This window comes from Talpa europaea (genome assembly GCF_964194135.1).
Source record: "Talpa europaea genome assembly, chromosome: 9".
In the NCBI taxonomy this organism is placed as follows: Eukaryota; Metazoa; Chordata; class Mammalia; order Eulipotyphla; family Talpidae; genus Talpa; species Talpa europaea.
The window spans coordinates 64,003,388-64,020,828 of NC_140076.1; the positions used below are offsets into that span (position 1 = coordinate 64,003,388).

The 17,441-nt window shown below is 42.5% G+C and overlaps 1 protein-coding gene across 1 annotated transcript in view; it reads left to right on the forward strand.

Annotated features, from left to right (window-relative positions):
- Window positions 1-5,060: 5,060 nt before the first annotated feature.
- C8B (complement C8 beta chain) overlaps window positions 5,061-17,441 on the forward strand; it is a gene marked incomplete at both ends in the record, with an annotated part of 39,961 nt that continues 27,580 nt past the window's right edge. Inside the window, 3 exons of the mRNA XM_084242777.1 lie at window positions 5,061-5,119; window positions 11,748-11,904; window positions 16,595-16,736. Coding sequence (XP_084098903.1) covers window positions 5,061-5,119; window positions 11,748-11,904; window positions 16,595-16,736 — 358 coding nt within the window. The remainder of the gene's footprint in view (window positions 5,120-11,747; window positions 11,905-16,594; window positions 16,737-17,441) is intronic.

Genomic DNA, 17,441 nt, shown 5'->3' on the forward strand with positions numbered 1-17,441 from the left:
ACTTCTTTCCCCTACCCATGCCAAATTCTGCTCTGGCAATGCCAAATTCCCTCAGCCCTGTGGATTTTTCATCTGTGTATCTTGATGATGCTGGCCTTTCTCCCTGTAATGTCACATGCCCTGTCACATGTCACATGCCCTTGGGGTTCTTTGATTTGCTAATTCCTCTTCACCCCTTCAGGACTGGCTCAAAAATCACTTCTGAGAAATTTTTACCAATGACCACACACACGCACACATACACACACACACACACACATACACACGCATAAATTATATGGTGCTCTCATCATTACAATGCCCTGATGGTCCTGTGTCCCTCTGTTCACCAGGTTGTCATTCTCATAGAGAAAGTCTAGTTCGTATTCATCTTTATAGCCAGGCACCTAGCATTGTGCCTTGCTTCTAGGAGGCTCTCAACAAATGATTATTGAAACAATCTTTCAATGAGCCTGCATTTTAAATTAAGGGCTAAAGGGACTTGACCAGGCTATTAACTAATAAATGACGGGGGGAGGCAATGAAAGGCTGATCTCGGTCTCCCTGGCTCCCCAAATACTCTAGATTACACCCACACTACCTTTAAAGGGACCACAGATAATTTTGTGAGCTGAAACAAATATCTCTTGGGGGAATTTTTTGTTTTATTTTGTCTTATATTTACCTCTTTTGAATCTAAAACTCTTTTGAGAATCTGGGGAAAGCTATGGACTTTCCCCCAGAAAAATGAACATATTCATCACATTTTGTATATAACATAAGAGTATATTAGTCAGAATAAGGTAGCTGCAGTAACATATAAACCATAAAATCACAATGACATAGCACAAGTTTAATTCTTACTCATATACAGTCCTTGTGAGTCAGCAGGGGCTGGCCTCCACTCAGTAAGTATTTTTCTACCAGAAAGAATCTATGTTCTCAACAAATGCTTCCATATTCCTAGGATAGGAGAAGAAAGAAATGGAAGAGACATATTTACTTCTAACTGCTTCAGCAAGAAAGTGGCACTTGTCTGTGGTAAATTGCAAAATGTCCACAAATTCCTTCCAACCGTGTCTGCACACCCCTTTACAAAGTGAGTCTGCTTCTCCCCCTATCAACAGGTACCATGTGGGTCCTATCTCTTGAATGGGGGCTTTATCAGTGCTAATGCCAGTGGGACATCAAGGAACTTAATGCTAGCAGAATCTTAAAAAGGACTTGTGCATTGGGACTCATCCATCCTTCTGCCTTTCAGAACCAGGAGGTCACCATGAAGAAGTCTAAATTATTCTGTTGGAAACACCTGGCCCAGTTACCCCATCACATCCACAATCAGCCAGCACCTACATACAGAATGGATCATCAGCAGGTGATAAGGCCATCCCGTCAGCCAGCCCCCTGCTGACCCACCAGCTCACTGAGATCATGTGAGTGAACCCAGGCAAGCCCTGCATGACACCCAACTCATCCCTGAACTACTTGATGACCAAGAACTTGTGAGCTAATACATGACTATTGTTTTAAGCTACTAATTCGAGGGATTAGCTGTGATGGAGTAAAGCCTAATACAAAAATAGGTACCAGGAGCTGAAGTGTGCGGCCATAATAAAAATCAAAGACATATGGCATTGATGGTGGGCTCTCAAAGGCTGGGAAAACTACAAACTGTTAGTGGAGATCTAGAGTTACAAATTCCTATGTACAATTTAAAGGCCTACAGATACATGATGGATTTAAAAACATTGTTCATGGTTTTTGTCCTTTAGACTACACTTCTAGACCAGAGGAATGATGAGATATAATAATTTTGCTAGACCTAAATAAGTTCTGGAACTTCCTGAGAGGAGAGTAATTACAAGATACAAAAAGAAGAGTTTGGGAGTTGAAGAAAAAAAAAAAGCTGAATAGAGATTTAATACTTAGCAGCTATGGAACCCCATCTCAGGCATGCAAGTTGATACTTAGTTTCTTGGTTTATTGTCTAGGTCAAACAAGAAGGTGTAGGGGAAAAAAATGTTAAATTACTAAGAACTGTCTGAAAAAAAATGTGTATTATTATCACTGCAGCCTGAGGTTGCCTTCCTCCTGGTCGGACCTCAGGTGAACATACCTGATACCACTAGGGGGCACTATGAAGTTGGAATTCCAGGGGAACTGTTGGAACCTGGAACCCAAGAATCCCAGGAGAGTCAATTGGTAGGGCTTTCTTGAGGACTTTCTTGACATTTAGTCTGAAAATAAAGAAAGAATCATATTTAACCAAATGGCATGTATTCTGGGCAGAGGGAACAGCGTGCACAAAAATCTAGAGGTGAGATAGCAATGATTCCTTCCTGCACTGCCTTCCAGATTCCTCCAGGAGGCCATCAGATTGAGGGCCCAGAAGGGGAACCCAGTTTTGTACAAATGTGACTTCCCTTAAATGCAGAATGACACGAGAGGGGACATGGATCTTTCTTGAAACACAATTTTCTGCTTGTTTACAAATGATTAACTACCGCAATCAATTGTGTCAAAGTTCAGGTCACTGCATCCTTTGGGACAGTAGTGAGCTGGTGCCTGTGCTTGGGCTGATGATAACAGGAATGAACACAGAGGGTGTGACAACAGTGCTTGCATTCTGTGTCCTGGGCACAATTAATGTGAAGGGCCTACAGCCCTCTGTGACTGTCCATCTGTCCCCTCCCTTCTCTTCTTTATTTCCATTTTCAGTTCTAGTTGCTCCGGCAGACATGGCAAGATGGGGAGAAAGCTGGACTCAAGGGTTCTCTAACCAATGTCGGGAAGTGGGTTAAGAGCTTAATGTTTTATACGTAAAACATTCAAACCTAAAGCAGCCTTAAGAAATAGGTATTAATGGATTGTTACCCCCATTTTGCTGATAAGAAAATAGTGTTGGAGAAATGAGTAGCAGGTTTAATTAAATTAAATGCAGTCTGTGTTCTCTCTAGCCTACCTTCAAGTTACCTGTTGCCTTTCCCCTCCAAGACCGCTCACGTACACCTTCAATGTCAAAAGCCACAGGACAGTCACCTGCCACCTCCAGATAGTCCTTAATGGACCTCAAATTGGTTTCATAAATACCAGGTTAGTGCAGTTTGGACTTTAATTTGTTGATTTGGCCAATTGCATGTTTTCTTTGAGTTTGCACTGTGCTTTTGCATACCACATGTCCGTGCTCCTCACCACAGGCAGAATAGGTACCCTCCCCATGCTGGGAATTGGGCTGACACTCTGTATCCATGCTGAAACTGAAGAGATGAAGACATTTGTCCCACCTATGGGCACAGGCCCTCTGGAAATTAAAGAGGTATCACAGTGACTTGGATGATGCCGTTTCAAGAGAGACTTAGTGTAACAATCGCCTTTAATCCCGTTTAATGACCAGGCCACATACAAATGGCAAAGTAATCAGTGCTGTTTTCAGAATAATGAGAAGATGAGGGTGAAGAATGCACCTAGGCTCAAATAAAACAAGTTCAACTTATCACACATGAGCAGTATCTGCCTTTGCTGAGCTCCACCCTGAAGGAAAGACAGTGGCCCTCTTCTGACCTTTGATGTGGGGGTGGAGAGGTGAAGGGCAAAGGTGTGTCTTGAACAGGAGCTTTTCTCTCTCATGGCTCTTGCAGATCACTAGCAAGTAGTGCAGACAACTGTTAAAGCTGCCCAATAGCAATTGTCTACTACACTCTCCTTGCTGACAAAGTCTGGGAGGCTGTCTATTTCCCCCCAAATACAGTGATGTCAACCCACATTATATAATTACAACATATACTTGGATAATTATTTGCTTATAGTTAACCTTTTTATAACACTTATTGGTGAACATTTTCTCATTTAGTATCTTAACTGACTTTCTCTACTCTGGCTGATAGGTAGGCGTGGTATTTGAATTTTACCTATGCAGAAACAGAACAAGAGACTGCCAATAAGAGCATCAGCTCTGTTATAGAGAGAGCCCATAGTATGTGTCTGGTACTGTTCAAACTGTTTTTTTTTTTAATTTACTTAGTTTTTAATTTCATTTTTATTTATTTGCATAGAAGAACTGGGGTGTGAGCCAGAGGTGTAGGGAGTGAGAGGATTCACCAGAGACAGAGTGGGGAGCAAAACAGAGAGATTGACTGAAATACACTGCTGAGGGGAGCAACGAGCAAGACAGGAGAGGCCTGCTGCATCATGTGGATCAGCTCCCTGGCCAGGGATTGAACTTAGGCCACTGATAGTGCTGAGACTTAACCCCTAGGCCACCAGGGAGGCCCTGTTCAAAATGTTTTAAATGTCTGGGTTTATTTCATCTTCACAATAGTCCTGTGAGGTGAGACTATGATGACCTTTGTTCCATAGATAAGGAAATGGCTCAGAGAGGTGTCCCAGGCCACACAGTGGAGAACCATACACAGAGAATTGGAATTACCATAGATGGGATCTAGAGCTCTGCAGCTTCTTTCCAATTTGCTCAAAATCACATAGCTAGAAAGAGTCACAATTGGAAGTAGAATTGGAAGCCTGGCTTATCTGACTCCAAATCCTGTACTCCACTTAGTATTAAAAGCTCACAGGTCTGAGTGCTCCGAATGGACTGTTCTGAGCACTTTACTTATCGTAATGTATTCAATCCTCACCATTTTGTAAGTGAGGAAATGTGGGCAGAGAGCAAAAGTAACTTGCCCAAGATTGTAAAGCCAGTAAGTGGCAAAGCCAATAAGGACTTGAATCCAGGCAGTAGAGACCTGGGGACCCACAGTCATTGCCTATCCCCTTGGCTACTTACCCAAAACTCTGTTGGTTACAGATGTATCAACACAAAGTTGTTGCAGAGTTCTCCGGCCTTGGGACTGGTTTCCAGAGTCACAGTCAGAGTCACAGGTAAATTTTCTGTCTGTGCAAAGTCTAAGAGATTCCCAGCCATTGGTGGCTTTCTGTTTACTTGGTGGAAGGATCTGTTTGCTCTATGGAGACAGAAGCTGACCATAGCACTGACTGTGCAGGATTTGCATAGATCTAGGAGTCTCAGCCAGTTCTCCTGTCACAGAGAGAAAATGAAGCTACCTGGGACCAGGACTCGGAGGATGCCTGCGGAGCTGGTTTTCTGTGCTGCCCTAGCTTGGCTCAGTGTGCCTGGCTCCAGGTAAGTGATGGTTACAGCCGCTTCCCTGATCAGTAATATGACAGGGAATGGAAAGCCACACAATGCTGACCGTCTCTTTTTCATGTGTCTGTTGAATAGGGAACATCTCTTGAAGCAATTTGCATGCATCTGATAAAATAATATCAACAGCTTTCTTCAAATTACTATGGAACCAAATGGCTGACTTCAACAAAAGTTCCTGTACAAAACTGACATGTTTAAATGTATTTTGGCATGCTGAGTAGAATAGGGTACTTGTTCTGTATTCTGACCAAAGCTTTGGTGTGATTTTTTTTATGCAAAAGATTTGTTATATACGGGGAAAAAAGAACTAATTCATATCAGTGATCTTGAGAGTGACCCATTCTATCCACTTACCAACCCCAAATCTTTGGGATCTGATATTCTCAATCAGTCTCTCTCCCTCTCTCTCTCCCCTCCACTCCACACTCACACACACACACACACTCTAGATGTTCCCAGCAGTTAAATACTAACCTATTTTTCCGTCAACTTTTGGTATACATTAATAGCGTTAAAGACAGAAAAATATCAGAGTGAAAGCTTAAACAATTTGAGTGAATGCTTGAATTTGGGTTCCAGTGACTGAGAAATTGGGGGATCTTTCTGGAGCTTGGAAGCCCCTACCATGAGTTGAAGCACTCAGGCCTCCTAGGCCTCCTTGTGAGCAGTCTTATATGAAGAAGGCTAATGCCTTTCCTTTTATTCAGTGCTAGCTCAGCACAACCTCTCAATATGAGCACTAGTAGCCAGTGGACACATACCCTGGTCTCATTACCCCTGGAGAGACCCTCTGGAGCTGGAGCTTTACAAATGAATAGGTGTTTGCCAAATAGCCTAGGGGCAAAGGGAGCTGCAGTCAGGGGAAGTAGCTGAGGCAAAGACTTGGGAAGAAAGTGCGAGAGAGCCTGGCTTGTTCTGGACACTTCCAGTCCACTTCAGCAAGCTGAGCACAGGCCAATCTGGGAACTACAAGAGACCACACAGAGTAGGAGGTAGCAGGAGTCAGATGTGAGTGGAGCTGGGGTCATTGATTGCCAGCTGGGGGCTTCAGCCTCCTTCTCTGGGAATGGGCAGCTGGGGAAGGATTCCAGGCAGAGGAGCACCATCGTTTATGAATGAAAAAGTTCATTCTGTGGTAGGAAGTGGAGGTAGAGTAAGTGGGTGGCTTGAATGCAGACTGGGAAAACTTAATTTTCCAGCAATGTCACATGATGGGATCTATCTCTTATTTGTACCATGGAGAAGAACAAACTGATCTTCAGACAAGAGAGAATCATTCAGGTTTAGTGGGTCTCAAGGCCTTCCCTAAATCCAGGCTAACACACTGGCGCCTCCACAACCCCCATGGGGGAGTCCTGAACATGGTGTTTGAATTCCTGATGTGAAGTGGATCCTTGTCTTTAGTTCTAGAACAGAAAGCACAGGGACTTCCTTCACATTAGCCAAGAAAGTTTTTCATATTAGTTCTCTTGTAATCAAGTCAGATGAAATAATCATGCATTGTCCTAAGACCTGTGATTTATTTATTTCCACGATGTAGAGGACACTCAGACACATAAGCTTTAATTCTGGAGCTAGTTGATCTCGGTGCTACTGTTGACAATTTTCCACAGAGGGAAACTGAGGCTCAAAGAGAGAATGTAACCATCCTAAAGCTACTCACTTAATACGTAACAAAAAGTGGATTCAAATCTAGTTTTTTTTTTTTTCCCCTGCTTGCAGAGCCCTTGCATATCCCTGCGTCTTTCTTCTTCTGGCTAAGCCACATCTCTTTTTCCATCTGCATTGTGTGTCTGCCTTGCTGGGCTCTGCCTTTTCTCTATCTCTGGGCCCCATAGTTGTTGCCCTGAGATGTTGCTTTAAATTTCATGTCTACAGCAGCAAATGACAGAGAGAAGAGAAATTGAAAACCTGCCACCCAGAAGCTGCTCCTTTTAGCAAAGAGGAAGGATGCTCTTTGCAAAGGGGATGCAGCTGCCTAACAAATTGTGTGTGACAAGAAAGTTGTTGTGTCAGGGCATTTCCACAGAAGCCAAAATACGTTGACGCACCCCATCTATATAAGCTGATGGTTCACAATTTACTGCTGACCTAATCCTGCCGTCCTAGATGGATCCATCTTTATTTTGATCAGAGTCTCCTGTTAGAAAGATAGTGGGAGATAGAAGGCCTACATCCACATGCTGGCAACAGCACTCCCCACACCTCAAGGAAAGGCACCTTCTTGCCAGAACTCAGGTAGAAGGACACATTCAAAGGAGCTGCAGTGGGGGTTTATTGCAGCATTATTTGCAATTGCATGACATTCAGAAAATATAAATGAAACTTAAAAAAGAGAAAGGATAAGTCAAATGTAATTTATGTCTTAGGATGGAACATCTAGTAAAAAAAAAAAAAAAGTAGATCTCTGTGAACCACCATGGCCAGGCATCAGAAAGATAATGGAAATGGCAAAAGCCAGCTTTAGGCATGTGCGCGGTATGGGAAAACACATAGAAACACTATTATCACGTTGCTGTGCAAAAATACCTAAAAGCCTGGAAGGGTACAAATGAAATTCATGAAAATAGTTCCCCCTAAAGAGGAGGAGAGGGGAATGGAACTAGTGTAAAAATTAACTGTGAAATGTATAGCATTTTTCCCTCAAATTGTATTAATTTGTAAAAAAAAAAAAAAAAGACATATATATGTATATAATGGGGGGGTACAACTTCACACCTCCCCATGTGCACACACTTCTCTCACCTTCCACGAAGCCTCTACGCCCCAGTCCCAGTCCCTTCCTTCCCTATCCCTCCCCTGACCCCAGCTCCCATCCCCTCGATAACTAGTTTGTTTTTTACTAAGTCTAAGGATTATTTTTACTGTGCTTTGCCAGTGTGTTCTTTCTGGTTATTTAAAAAATAGATTTGAAGGAAAGATATCAAAATGTTAATAAGAATCAATCCTGGTTGTGAGCACATGGGCGTTTATTATTGTCTTTATTATTTTCTTTATTGTATTTGTCATAATGTTATAATACATATTTATTTCATTTTTAAATTAAAAACATACGGAGGATTTTGGGCCTCCCCTGGTGGCGCAGTGGTTGAGTGCTGGGCTGCGAGGCTGCCCGCGGCCTCTGCAGCACCGGTTCGGTCCCCAGCCACCATTGAGGGTCCCACAAAAAAAAAAAAAAAACATACAGAGGATTTTGAATGATATAAGTCAACTCACTTGGTGAAAATATTCATTTTTTTTCAAATTTCTGTCTGTTTTTAATAGTAATTCATAGGTATGGAAGATGCAGTGACATCCATACACAGGGGTCCTGACTGAATATGTCCTTTTGGCCCCATGCTCTTCCCAGGAACTAAAGATGCAATTTAATGCCAGCCTTTCTTTCAGATTCGCATTTTGTTGTACTAATAAGCCACACACATATTAGCTGATGTAATTTACAAACATACTATTTATTCAGCTGATTACTTCATTATATCGCCACCTCCATAATGAAAATTGGGTACAAAAATGAGAGATCTGTTGGTTATAACTACTTTTTTGCCAAGTTCCTTCTATAAGCGATCATCTTGCCCATTAACAGGCTTCAAATCTCAAAGAAGAAAATAATTGTGACTCTTAATAGAGTGTGTGCACATTACTTAGACACTCAGAATCAACTGTGCCCCAGAACTAGGTTGATAGTAACTGTTCTTGGTCAAATCAGAAGAGGATTGCAGAGCTGTCAAATACACATTTCGAAGAGCTAAATTACAGACAATATTGTTTGGTCAAGCCTGGGCAAATTAGCAAATAAGAGCACCTTCTGAGCAACCCCCCTGCTGGTGTGCAGCATCATGCCTCACACAACCGCTGTACCCATCTGTGGTTTCCAGTAGTGTCTTTGACCTTTCGTTAAAGATCCAACTTTACTAGGCAATTGATTTTTGCTGGTCTCTGGGGCTGTCATGGAAATGGATTTCACTATAGTTAATATTATCCTCTTTTTAGGACTTTTGCCAAGTCAGATATATTGTTAATGACCTTGTCTAGAGTGATAGACTATATCTTTGAGACAGTGGAAACTCTGTGCTGCTCTCCCTAATGACTCAATCTTGGACACAGGAATGAAAGAGATCTTGCCTAGATGCAGCGGGACTAATGGCAGGGACCTGGCCCACTTCCCTTCCAGGCAACTGGGGCCATGGACATAGCCCAGGCTCTAGGATCAAGCAGACCTCGGCACAGACCCCAAGTCCAGCACATAGTGGCTCATGACTCTTGGTCACTTCCCTCATCTGTGCAGGTGTCAGTGCTCCATGCTCTGCTGTGAAGATGAAATGAGATAGCATGGATGAAATGGCACAAACAGGGCTTAGCACAGCCAGGGTATTCAGCGAACTTAGTTCTCTTTCTCCTCTTCTTTTTTTTTTGCCTTAAAAAGGAATATAGATTACATAGGACATCACAGTGCCATACCCTCTTATAGATGGAAAATAATAGACATCGTAATACAGCCATCACAGATACATAGAGAACCTGAAGCCTTAGACAGATTAAGTAACATGCCTGGTCATTTGTTTGCTCTTGTACTCGATGCCCTACTGTGTGCCAGGAACCAACAGAAAGGATTGGGTTGCCTTGATTTTCAAGCATATTTTAGGTCTCATGTTGTTTGACTGCTCTGCAGATGTGATACCCTCTGCCTCCCCCACCCACCCCAGCCTCACCCACCCCCACCTCCAACTCTGTGCCCAAGTGGGGGGTCCATCAGTCTCTTCTGGATGGTTGGTGGCACTGATACTCCCCAAAGACTTGTCCTTGGCCAGCTTCTCTCCAGAATAACCTCCTCTCCTTCCATAGCTTTTACAAATGTTTACTGAAGTAGCATCACTGGAATATACATTATATAACTTTCAAGTATATGGTATTGCAATTTGACATCCATGTATACTTCGTCTTGATCATCAACAAAAGTCTATTTTCCACCCACCACCATAGAATTGACTTCCCTATCCATTTTACCCATCCCCTAGCCTCTTTACCCCCTAATCTGTTCTCTATATTAAGTGTATCTTTGCTTGTATTTTGTTTTGTTTGCTTTCTTTTTTATCTTCTTTATCCTTGTTTCTTCATCTGAGTGAAATCATATGGCCTTTGTCATTCTCTGTGTGACTTATCTTGCAGAGAATCATACCTTCAGGTTCCTTCCATGTTGTCACAAAAGGCAACATTTTTTATAGCTAAATAGTGCCCATTGTGTATGTGTGTGTGTGTGTGTCATGTACTAGCTCTTCCAAACTTTATCCAGTCATATGTGTGTGTGTGTGCATGTGTGCGTGTATCCATATACTACATCCCTTTTATCTACTCTGTCAGTGGGTACTTAGATTGTTTTCAACTCTTGGCTAATGTGAATAATGCTGCAGTGAACATAGAGGTGCCAATATAATTTGAATAATTGATTTTGTATTTTTTCTGATAAATACCCAGATGTGGATTGCTAGACTGTGTGATTCCTCCCATAGTTTCTCATGGTTTTCATGAACTGAGCTCTATCTCTAAATCAAATCTCTCTCCTGTCCCAAACCCATAGAGGAATCAGTTACTGGATAATTGACTCTACATGGCTGTTCCTTACAGAGCTAGAACTCAGCATATCCCAACCACACCTACCCCAACAAACTCCTTTGCTCTTTTGTTCTCCACCCATCCACATTCAAACTGGAAACTGACATCAACCTAAAATGTTTTCTCTCTCTAACTTATATTCTATCCATCACTCTTCTTTTCACCCGAACAATGCCTCATGACTCTGTCCTCCTCTTTCTCCTACAACATTGCTATAGTTCAGGCTCACATCATTCAGGGGTTCTATTGCATAAGCATTGCACCCTTTTTTCCTGTTTCCAGGTCTCCCTGCCCCATCTAGCCTCCATAATACTGTGACAGCAGTGTCAGAAAGCACGACTGAATCCTGCATGCTTAAAAAACCTCACCTACTGGATAAAGTCTGGAAGATCTAGGACATGAGACACATTTCTCTTTTCCTATTACAAGACAAACTAAATGTTCCTCCAGGAAGAACCTATGTGTTGTATTTCTCTGTATCCCTCTTGAGCATACTATACTGAATATGGTTCTTTCTCAACAAATGTTTCATATGTGAGAGGGCATAAAAAAGGTTTACAGATGGGAGTTAATTGCTTAAGATCCTATTACAGCTGTGGTTGTATTCCCTGCATATCCACAGCACTTTAAAGTTTATATGTTTTTGCTTTCACCATATACTTTCTTATTTAAACCTCGCCTGTGTGTATTATCCTTCCATTATGCAGGTGAGAAAAGGGAAACTCATACAGTTTGAAAATCCAGACAAGATCATCCTGCTGCTGATGGACTTTTGACCTGAGTTCAATACTCTTTTAACCACAACTAACCACAATGTCAAGCACTTACTGCAGGTTCAATAAATATTTGCTGTGATCCGTGAACCTATACTTGAATGATAAACTAATAACCTTGCACAAATGAGCAAATATATATTTCTTGATGGATAGTTGGTAGGATATATACTTAATTCCTTTCTGATACTTGACTCTCTTCTCTCCTGATGACCATTTAGAGGTGAAAGGCTGCGCTCTCTTGAGTCAAATGCAGTCAACAAGAGCATCACCAAGAGTAGACACACCCGGAGCATAGACCTCAAGCCAATGCCTATTGATTGTGAACAGTCCAGCTGGTCCTCCTGGACCACATGTGATCCCTGTCAGAAGAAAAGAGTAAGTACCCAGACACCAGCAGTGCTCTGAGCTGCCAGGAGTCCTAATTTTCAGTAAGACTGGCTGAGGCACTAGAAAAAGCCTGCCACATAGTAGGACCTTGTATGGATTTCAATGTGAGTCATAGTCCTCTGTGCTTCTAAGTAGCAATTAAGTCCTCTCTTTGATTGTCTCTTTTGTTTCCAAATGTTGGCCTTGCTCATGTTTGTAGCTACCTAATTCACCTTCCTGTCTCCAATCTTGCCCTGTCAACCCTGTCTTTCATGGTGTCACTAAGGGGCTCCATCAAACATTATCTGGTCTGGCCTGTCTTTTCCCAAACTTATAGCCATTCAGAATCTCCCCATGGCCTTAGGATTTAAATGCAGTGTCAGGGTAGTCAAGACCTTCCATGACCTATACCCGACCTACATCTGCATAAAAATTTGTCCAGTAGAGTCTCCACAAGTCCTTTGCTGCTAGTATTTTCACTGCCAACATTTTGCCATCTTACTAATTAGCCATCAGGCAATTTGAAGTATAAGATAAAATACCTGGTTGACAGTTTGGCTTGACTGGTTTCAAGTTTGGTCAATAAGGTGATGAGTACATATGACTGTATGGAAACAATGGATGAGAGCTATCCATATCAGTTTGGACTTCCTTGGGCTAGTATAGTCATCCTTCCCAGACACCCAAATCATAAGTTTTACCAAATTAAGTCAAATACAGAAGAGACTAGTAGTTCACAATCTCTGAGAAGCTTAATTCTTGGTTCTTAAGCTAATTTAGTTACTATGGCTCTTATGCTCCCTTTACCTAATCATGCAATATAGAAAGTTAGAGGGAATAGAAGAATCAAGATCTTCCTATTCCCCGCAAAAGAATTGATTATGTGATTCTTGGTAAATTTCTTGAAAATGGTGACATTGTTGGTATTTAATAGTGGAGAGCAAGATATCAACAGAATTTTGGTATTTGGCACAGAATCTGGCTAAGATGAATTGGTGAAATATAAGAACTTAGCAAGTGATGGAACATTTAAATGTAGGCCAGATGGATTTTTACTACCAGTTACATGTTACCTGTAATGACAAGAAATAGCAGCAGCCTTCACCTTGTTTGTCAAACAAAAGATCAGGCTGTGGTTTAGGCTTCCCCTATCCAATACAAAACTCACAAATATGCATTCTACTTTTTGGAAACTGGTAGCTCTCTTAATGAAGAAATTTTAGCAAAAGAAAAGTGACTTATTAAATTATTATCCTTTTAAATTAATGCCCATCTTTTATTACTGGTGGTTTTATCCTTTTTTTTTTTTTTTTTAACAACAAATGCCTTATGGCCATTCAGTTATATGGTAAAAGTGCTTGTGGCCTAGAACTTAAGGGGAGTCTTCCTGCACACATGAAACAACCCCCACTCCAGTACTGTGAACACATGTCTCTCACTATTTCATGTTCTCTGTGCCTTTATTCATGCTGTGATTGCAGGCAGGAGTGACCCTACCACATCCCTCACTGGTCAAAACCTACTCATAAATTGAAACATTCAGGGGCCACCTCTTTTGAGAAGCCTTCCCTGATTTCTTGGCCCCATTTGCAAATATGTTGGTACCCTTTTATGAGCTGCAAAAGCTCCCTAGTCCTCCTGTTCCTGGTGGGTATCATTTACTTTCTCTTTATTATTAGGTTCCACTAAATGGTGAACTGTTGGAGGTTTATTCAATTCCACATCTTCAATGTATATACCAATTTCTGATGCAACATAGGTGCTCCAAAAATAATGTTGTAGGGGCAGGAATGGGCACAGGGCAGGTTTTCTATGATCTCAGCAGATGGGGTAAGGGAGGATTCAGAGTCCTGGAACCCTCGGTGGTTTTTCAGGCTTTTATTGGGATTTACCAGGTATGCAGCAGGCAGGGGAGGCTACCAGCCTCCCGGCCCCCAGGAAGTCTTCACTCTATCTGGGCTCCCCGATGTTCCCTGGGGTCTCTGCTGCTCTGCTCCTCGTGGTTCTGCTTCTGCTTCTCTGTTTTCTGCTTCTCTCGGCTTCTACTAGCATCCCCGTGATGCCACCCTTAAAAGCCCAGTCTTAGCCCAAGTGAATCCCATCTACCTATGCCCACACCCTACTCCAGGTGCCCGCCATCACACATGTATTCAGGATCGCAGGGTTCTGTCACCTATCCTAATGGCAGGAGGGCAGAAAAGCCTGATACTTTTACCTTACCCTACAAATGTGTTGTTTGACCTCATATTTTCTGACATCTGTGTAAGAAAGAAAGGATAGTTGTTACACTTTGTTAGGTAAATAGAGGAACAGACTCAATGTAGGTAAGTGATTTCTCAAGTTCACTTAGTAGCAAATACAGGCCTTGAATTCAGGCCGCTGACTTCTTGGCTAGTGTCCTACCATTTTAAATATACAGTCTCAGCAGTATCTGTCCTTCAGTCTCCCTTTGTCATAAAAGGGCTGACCCGGGATGCCAGCTCTGAGACCAGCAGATGTTTCAGAGAAAAGAGAATGGTTGTCATTTCCCCAGCTCCTTGGGAAATCAAACCAGCCATGGGCAAGGACCCTAAAAAGGCTGTGGAAATAGGCCCAGGACAATCACACAGTTAATTGGATCAATGTGGAGAGCCAAGAAGGATCATTCAGTTCTCAGTTGCTGAAGTTATCGACATTGATCCAATTATCTGGATAATTGCTTCATCTGCACTATAAACCAGGAAGACTCAGCATGAGTCGTCCAACCAGCCAGCCAGACAGACAGAGCTCTTCACTCCTAGTTCTTGCTCTACACTCTCCATCTGTGGCTATCATCACTATCTGCAAGGTTACAGGCTGGGGCTCATCAAAATCATTCAGCTGGAATTAGGGGATATCTTTTGCCTATCATTTCCACATACACCAAACCTTGTTTATCTCTGGCATCTGGGGGGCAAGTCTTCCAACAGTCTTCTTTGCAGACCTTACTCCTGTCCTGCTAGCCTCAGCCTTCCTGGAAGAAAGACCCTCTGGAAATGCAAAGGGGGAGAAGTGAATGGTGTCTGTGTCTTGTTTGTAGATTTTCAGATGTCATACAAATAATAATTATGCCTGGTTAGCATGTCATTCTGCAAAGGGATTTAAATCCTTTTTTTACCATTTTGTTGCATCAAATCTTGACTGTAACTAGCACTTGGAGGCCATCCATATTGCCCCATAATAAAGCACTAAACCTGACTTACTGTAGCCTGAAAACACTGCTTGCTGGGTTTCTTACTTTGTCCGTCTGCAGCTCTTACCATTCTCTCTTTCCCTTTTTCTCTGCAGCCATGATGAATTTCTTCTCTGTTTTTTGGAACAAAGCATATTTTCTCTAGTCTCTTAGTTTGGCACAGCAATTTCCTCCACCCAAACTGCATTGCTCCTTCTTCTTTCTGCCAGTTCTCCATGTGCCTGATATCCCTACTCATCCTTCAGGTCTTGGATTAGATGTCTCTTGCTGCTGAAGCCTTCTACAATCCTCTTACAATTAGGGCAACTCTGTAATTTACAGAGTTCTTTGTACTTCCCCTACCATGGCACCTACCTCTCTGTGTGGTCCCTGCCTGGTGTCCCTGCCAACTCCACTGCCACCATGTGTGACCTCCTGTGGGCAGGCAGGAGGGCATGACTGTAATTAAAAGCAAATAATCGGGCTTCCCTGGTGGCACAAGGGGTTAAGATGCAGCCTATGAGGCTATCTGCAGCCTCTGCAGCATGAGTTTGATCCCTGGCCAGGGAGCTACCCACATGGTACAGCAGACCTCTCCTGACTTGCCCGCTGCTCCCCTCAGCAGTGTATTTCAGTCAGTCCACCTGTTCTGTTCCCCACTCTGTCTCAGGTGAATCCTATCAGCCCTCCACCTCTGGCCTTGACCCAAGTTCTTATACATATAAATAAATATTTTTTAAAAAGCAAATAACCAAACACAAATATCACCTGCATTTTTCAACATTGGGTGTCTCAATCAACTCAATTTAAGCAATTCTATATTTTTGTAATAAACAAACAAGAAGGTAGAAATACAGTAATACTGACTGCTAAAAATTATTTGTAGAAAAAAGAAAATTAAGTTCAAAAAATTGAATATCTACAATATACCAGACAACATCATGAGACGTTATGTGAGTGTGTGTGTGTGTGTGTGTGTGTAATTGAAACACCATAACTGTACATTTAGGTAACTCATTACCCTTATTTTACAGATCAGTAAATTGAGATCACAAAGGTTAAATTAAGTAACTTTCCCAATGTCACATAACTAGAGAGTATCAGAGTCAATTGAGACTCCAAAGTGCTTCTTCATTTAGAAGATACTGAGTAAATGAGAATACTTGAATCAACTCATTAAAGTAACCAAACTGAGAGATTGTGGTTTTATATCACTGAACTGGCTGTATCAAATCTCCTTGCTACTCTTCCTACTTTTTGACTCCCAAGCTCACACATCTCATATTCAGTAAACCTTTACTGAGATATAAAGTCCTTGCCCTCAGAGAGCTTACAATGTAGTTGGAGAAGCTTCCAGGCAAACAGTTGATGACCACATAGATCCTTATGTATATAAGTGGTGAGACATAGACGACTTGGAGAGCAGTCATCAGATAATTGGATGCTCTTCTGCAACCCAAACTTGGGCCAGTGAGTGCCCTTAGTTCACCTTGTTTCTCTCTACTGCAGTACAGACACACCTACTTGCTCCGGCCTGCTCAGTTCTATGGGGAACCATGCAGCTTCTCGGACAAGGAAATTGAAGACTGTGTTACCAATAAACCATGCAGAAGTCAAGTGCGGTGTGAAGGCTTCATGTGTACACAGACAGGTAAAGGGTCTCAGGACTAGGAGGGGGCACAGGCCAGTGAGCAATGACTCCTGATATTGGACACCAGTGCTCAGGACCAGGTCCTGTGTCAGGCCAGGAAGCTTCTTGTCCTCAACTCTCTGACCTCTTTCACATATATTATTTCAAACATACATCAAGCAGATGTTATTATTATGCCCATTTTAGAAATTATGGAATTGAGAATTGGAAACATTACTTGCCATAGGGCATAAAGCAGATAAATGGGAAAGCTGTGATTGGAAATTGGAGGATTCACTTCCCATTCACTGACATCAATAACACCCGAAGTGTGTGTGCTACACCTGGAAATCCTGAGTCAAGTCTTATTTTGGTGACCAAACATGAGGTCATTTAACTTTTTTACATGTTGGTTTTCTCAACAGAAAATAGGAAATGAGGGCCTTCCCGGTGGCGCAGTGGTTGAGCGCTGGGTTGCGAAGCTGCCTACAGCCTATGCGGCGCCGGTTCGATCCCCGGCTGCTCCCTGGCCTCCGGAGGAGGGTCCCACACCCACACGGCGCGCAGACCTCTCCTGCCGCCCGCTGCTCCCCTCAGCAGTGTACTTCGGTCCTTCTGCCTGCTCTGCTTCCCGCTCTGGCTCTGGTGAATTCTCTCACCCTCCCGCGCTTCTGACTGTACCCAGTGCATGTATAAACAAAAACAAACAAATAAATAAAAACATGC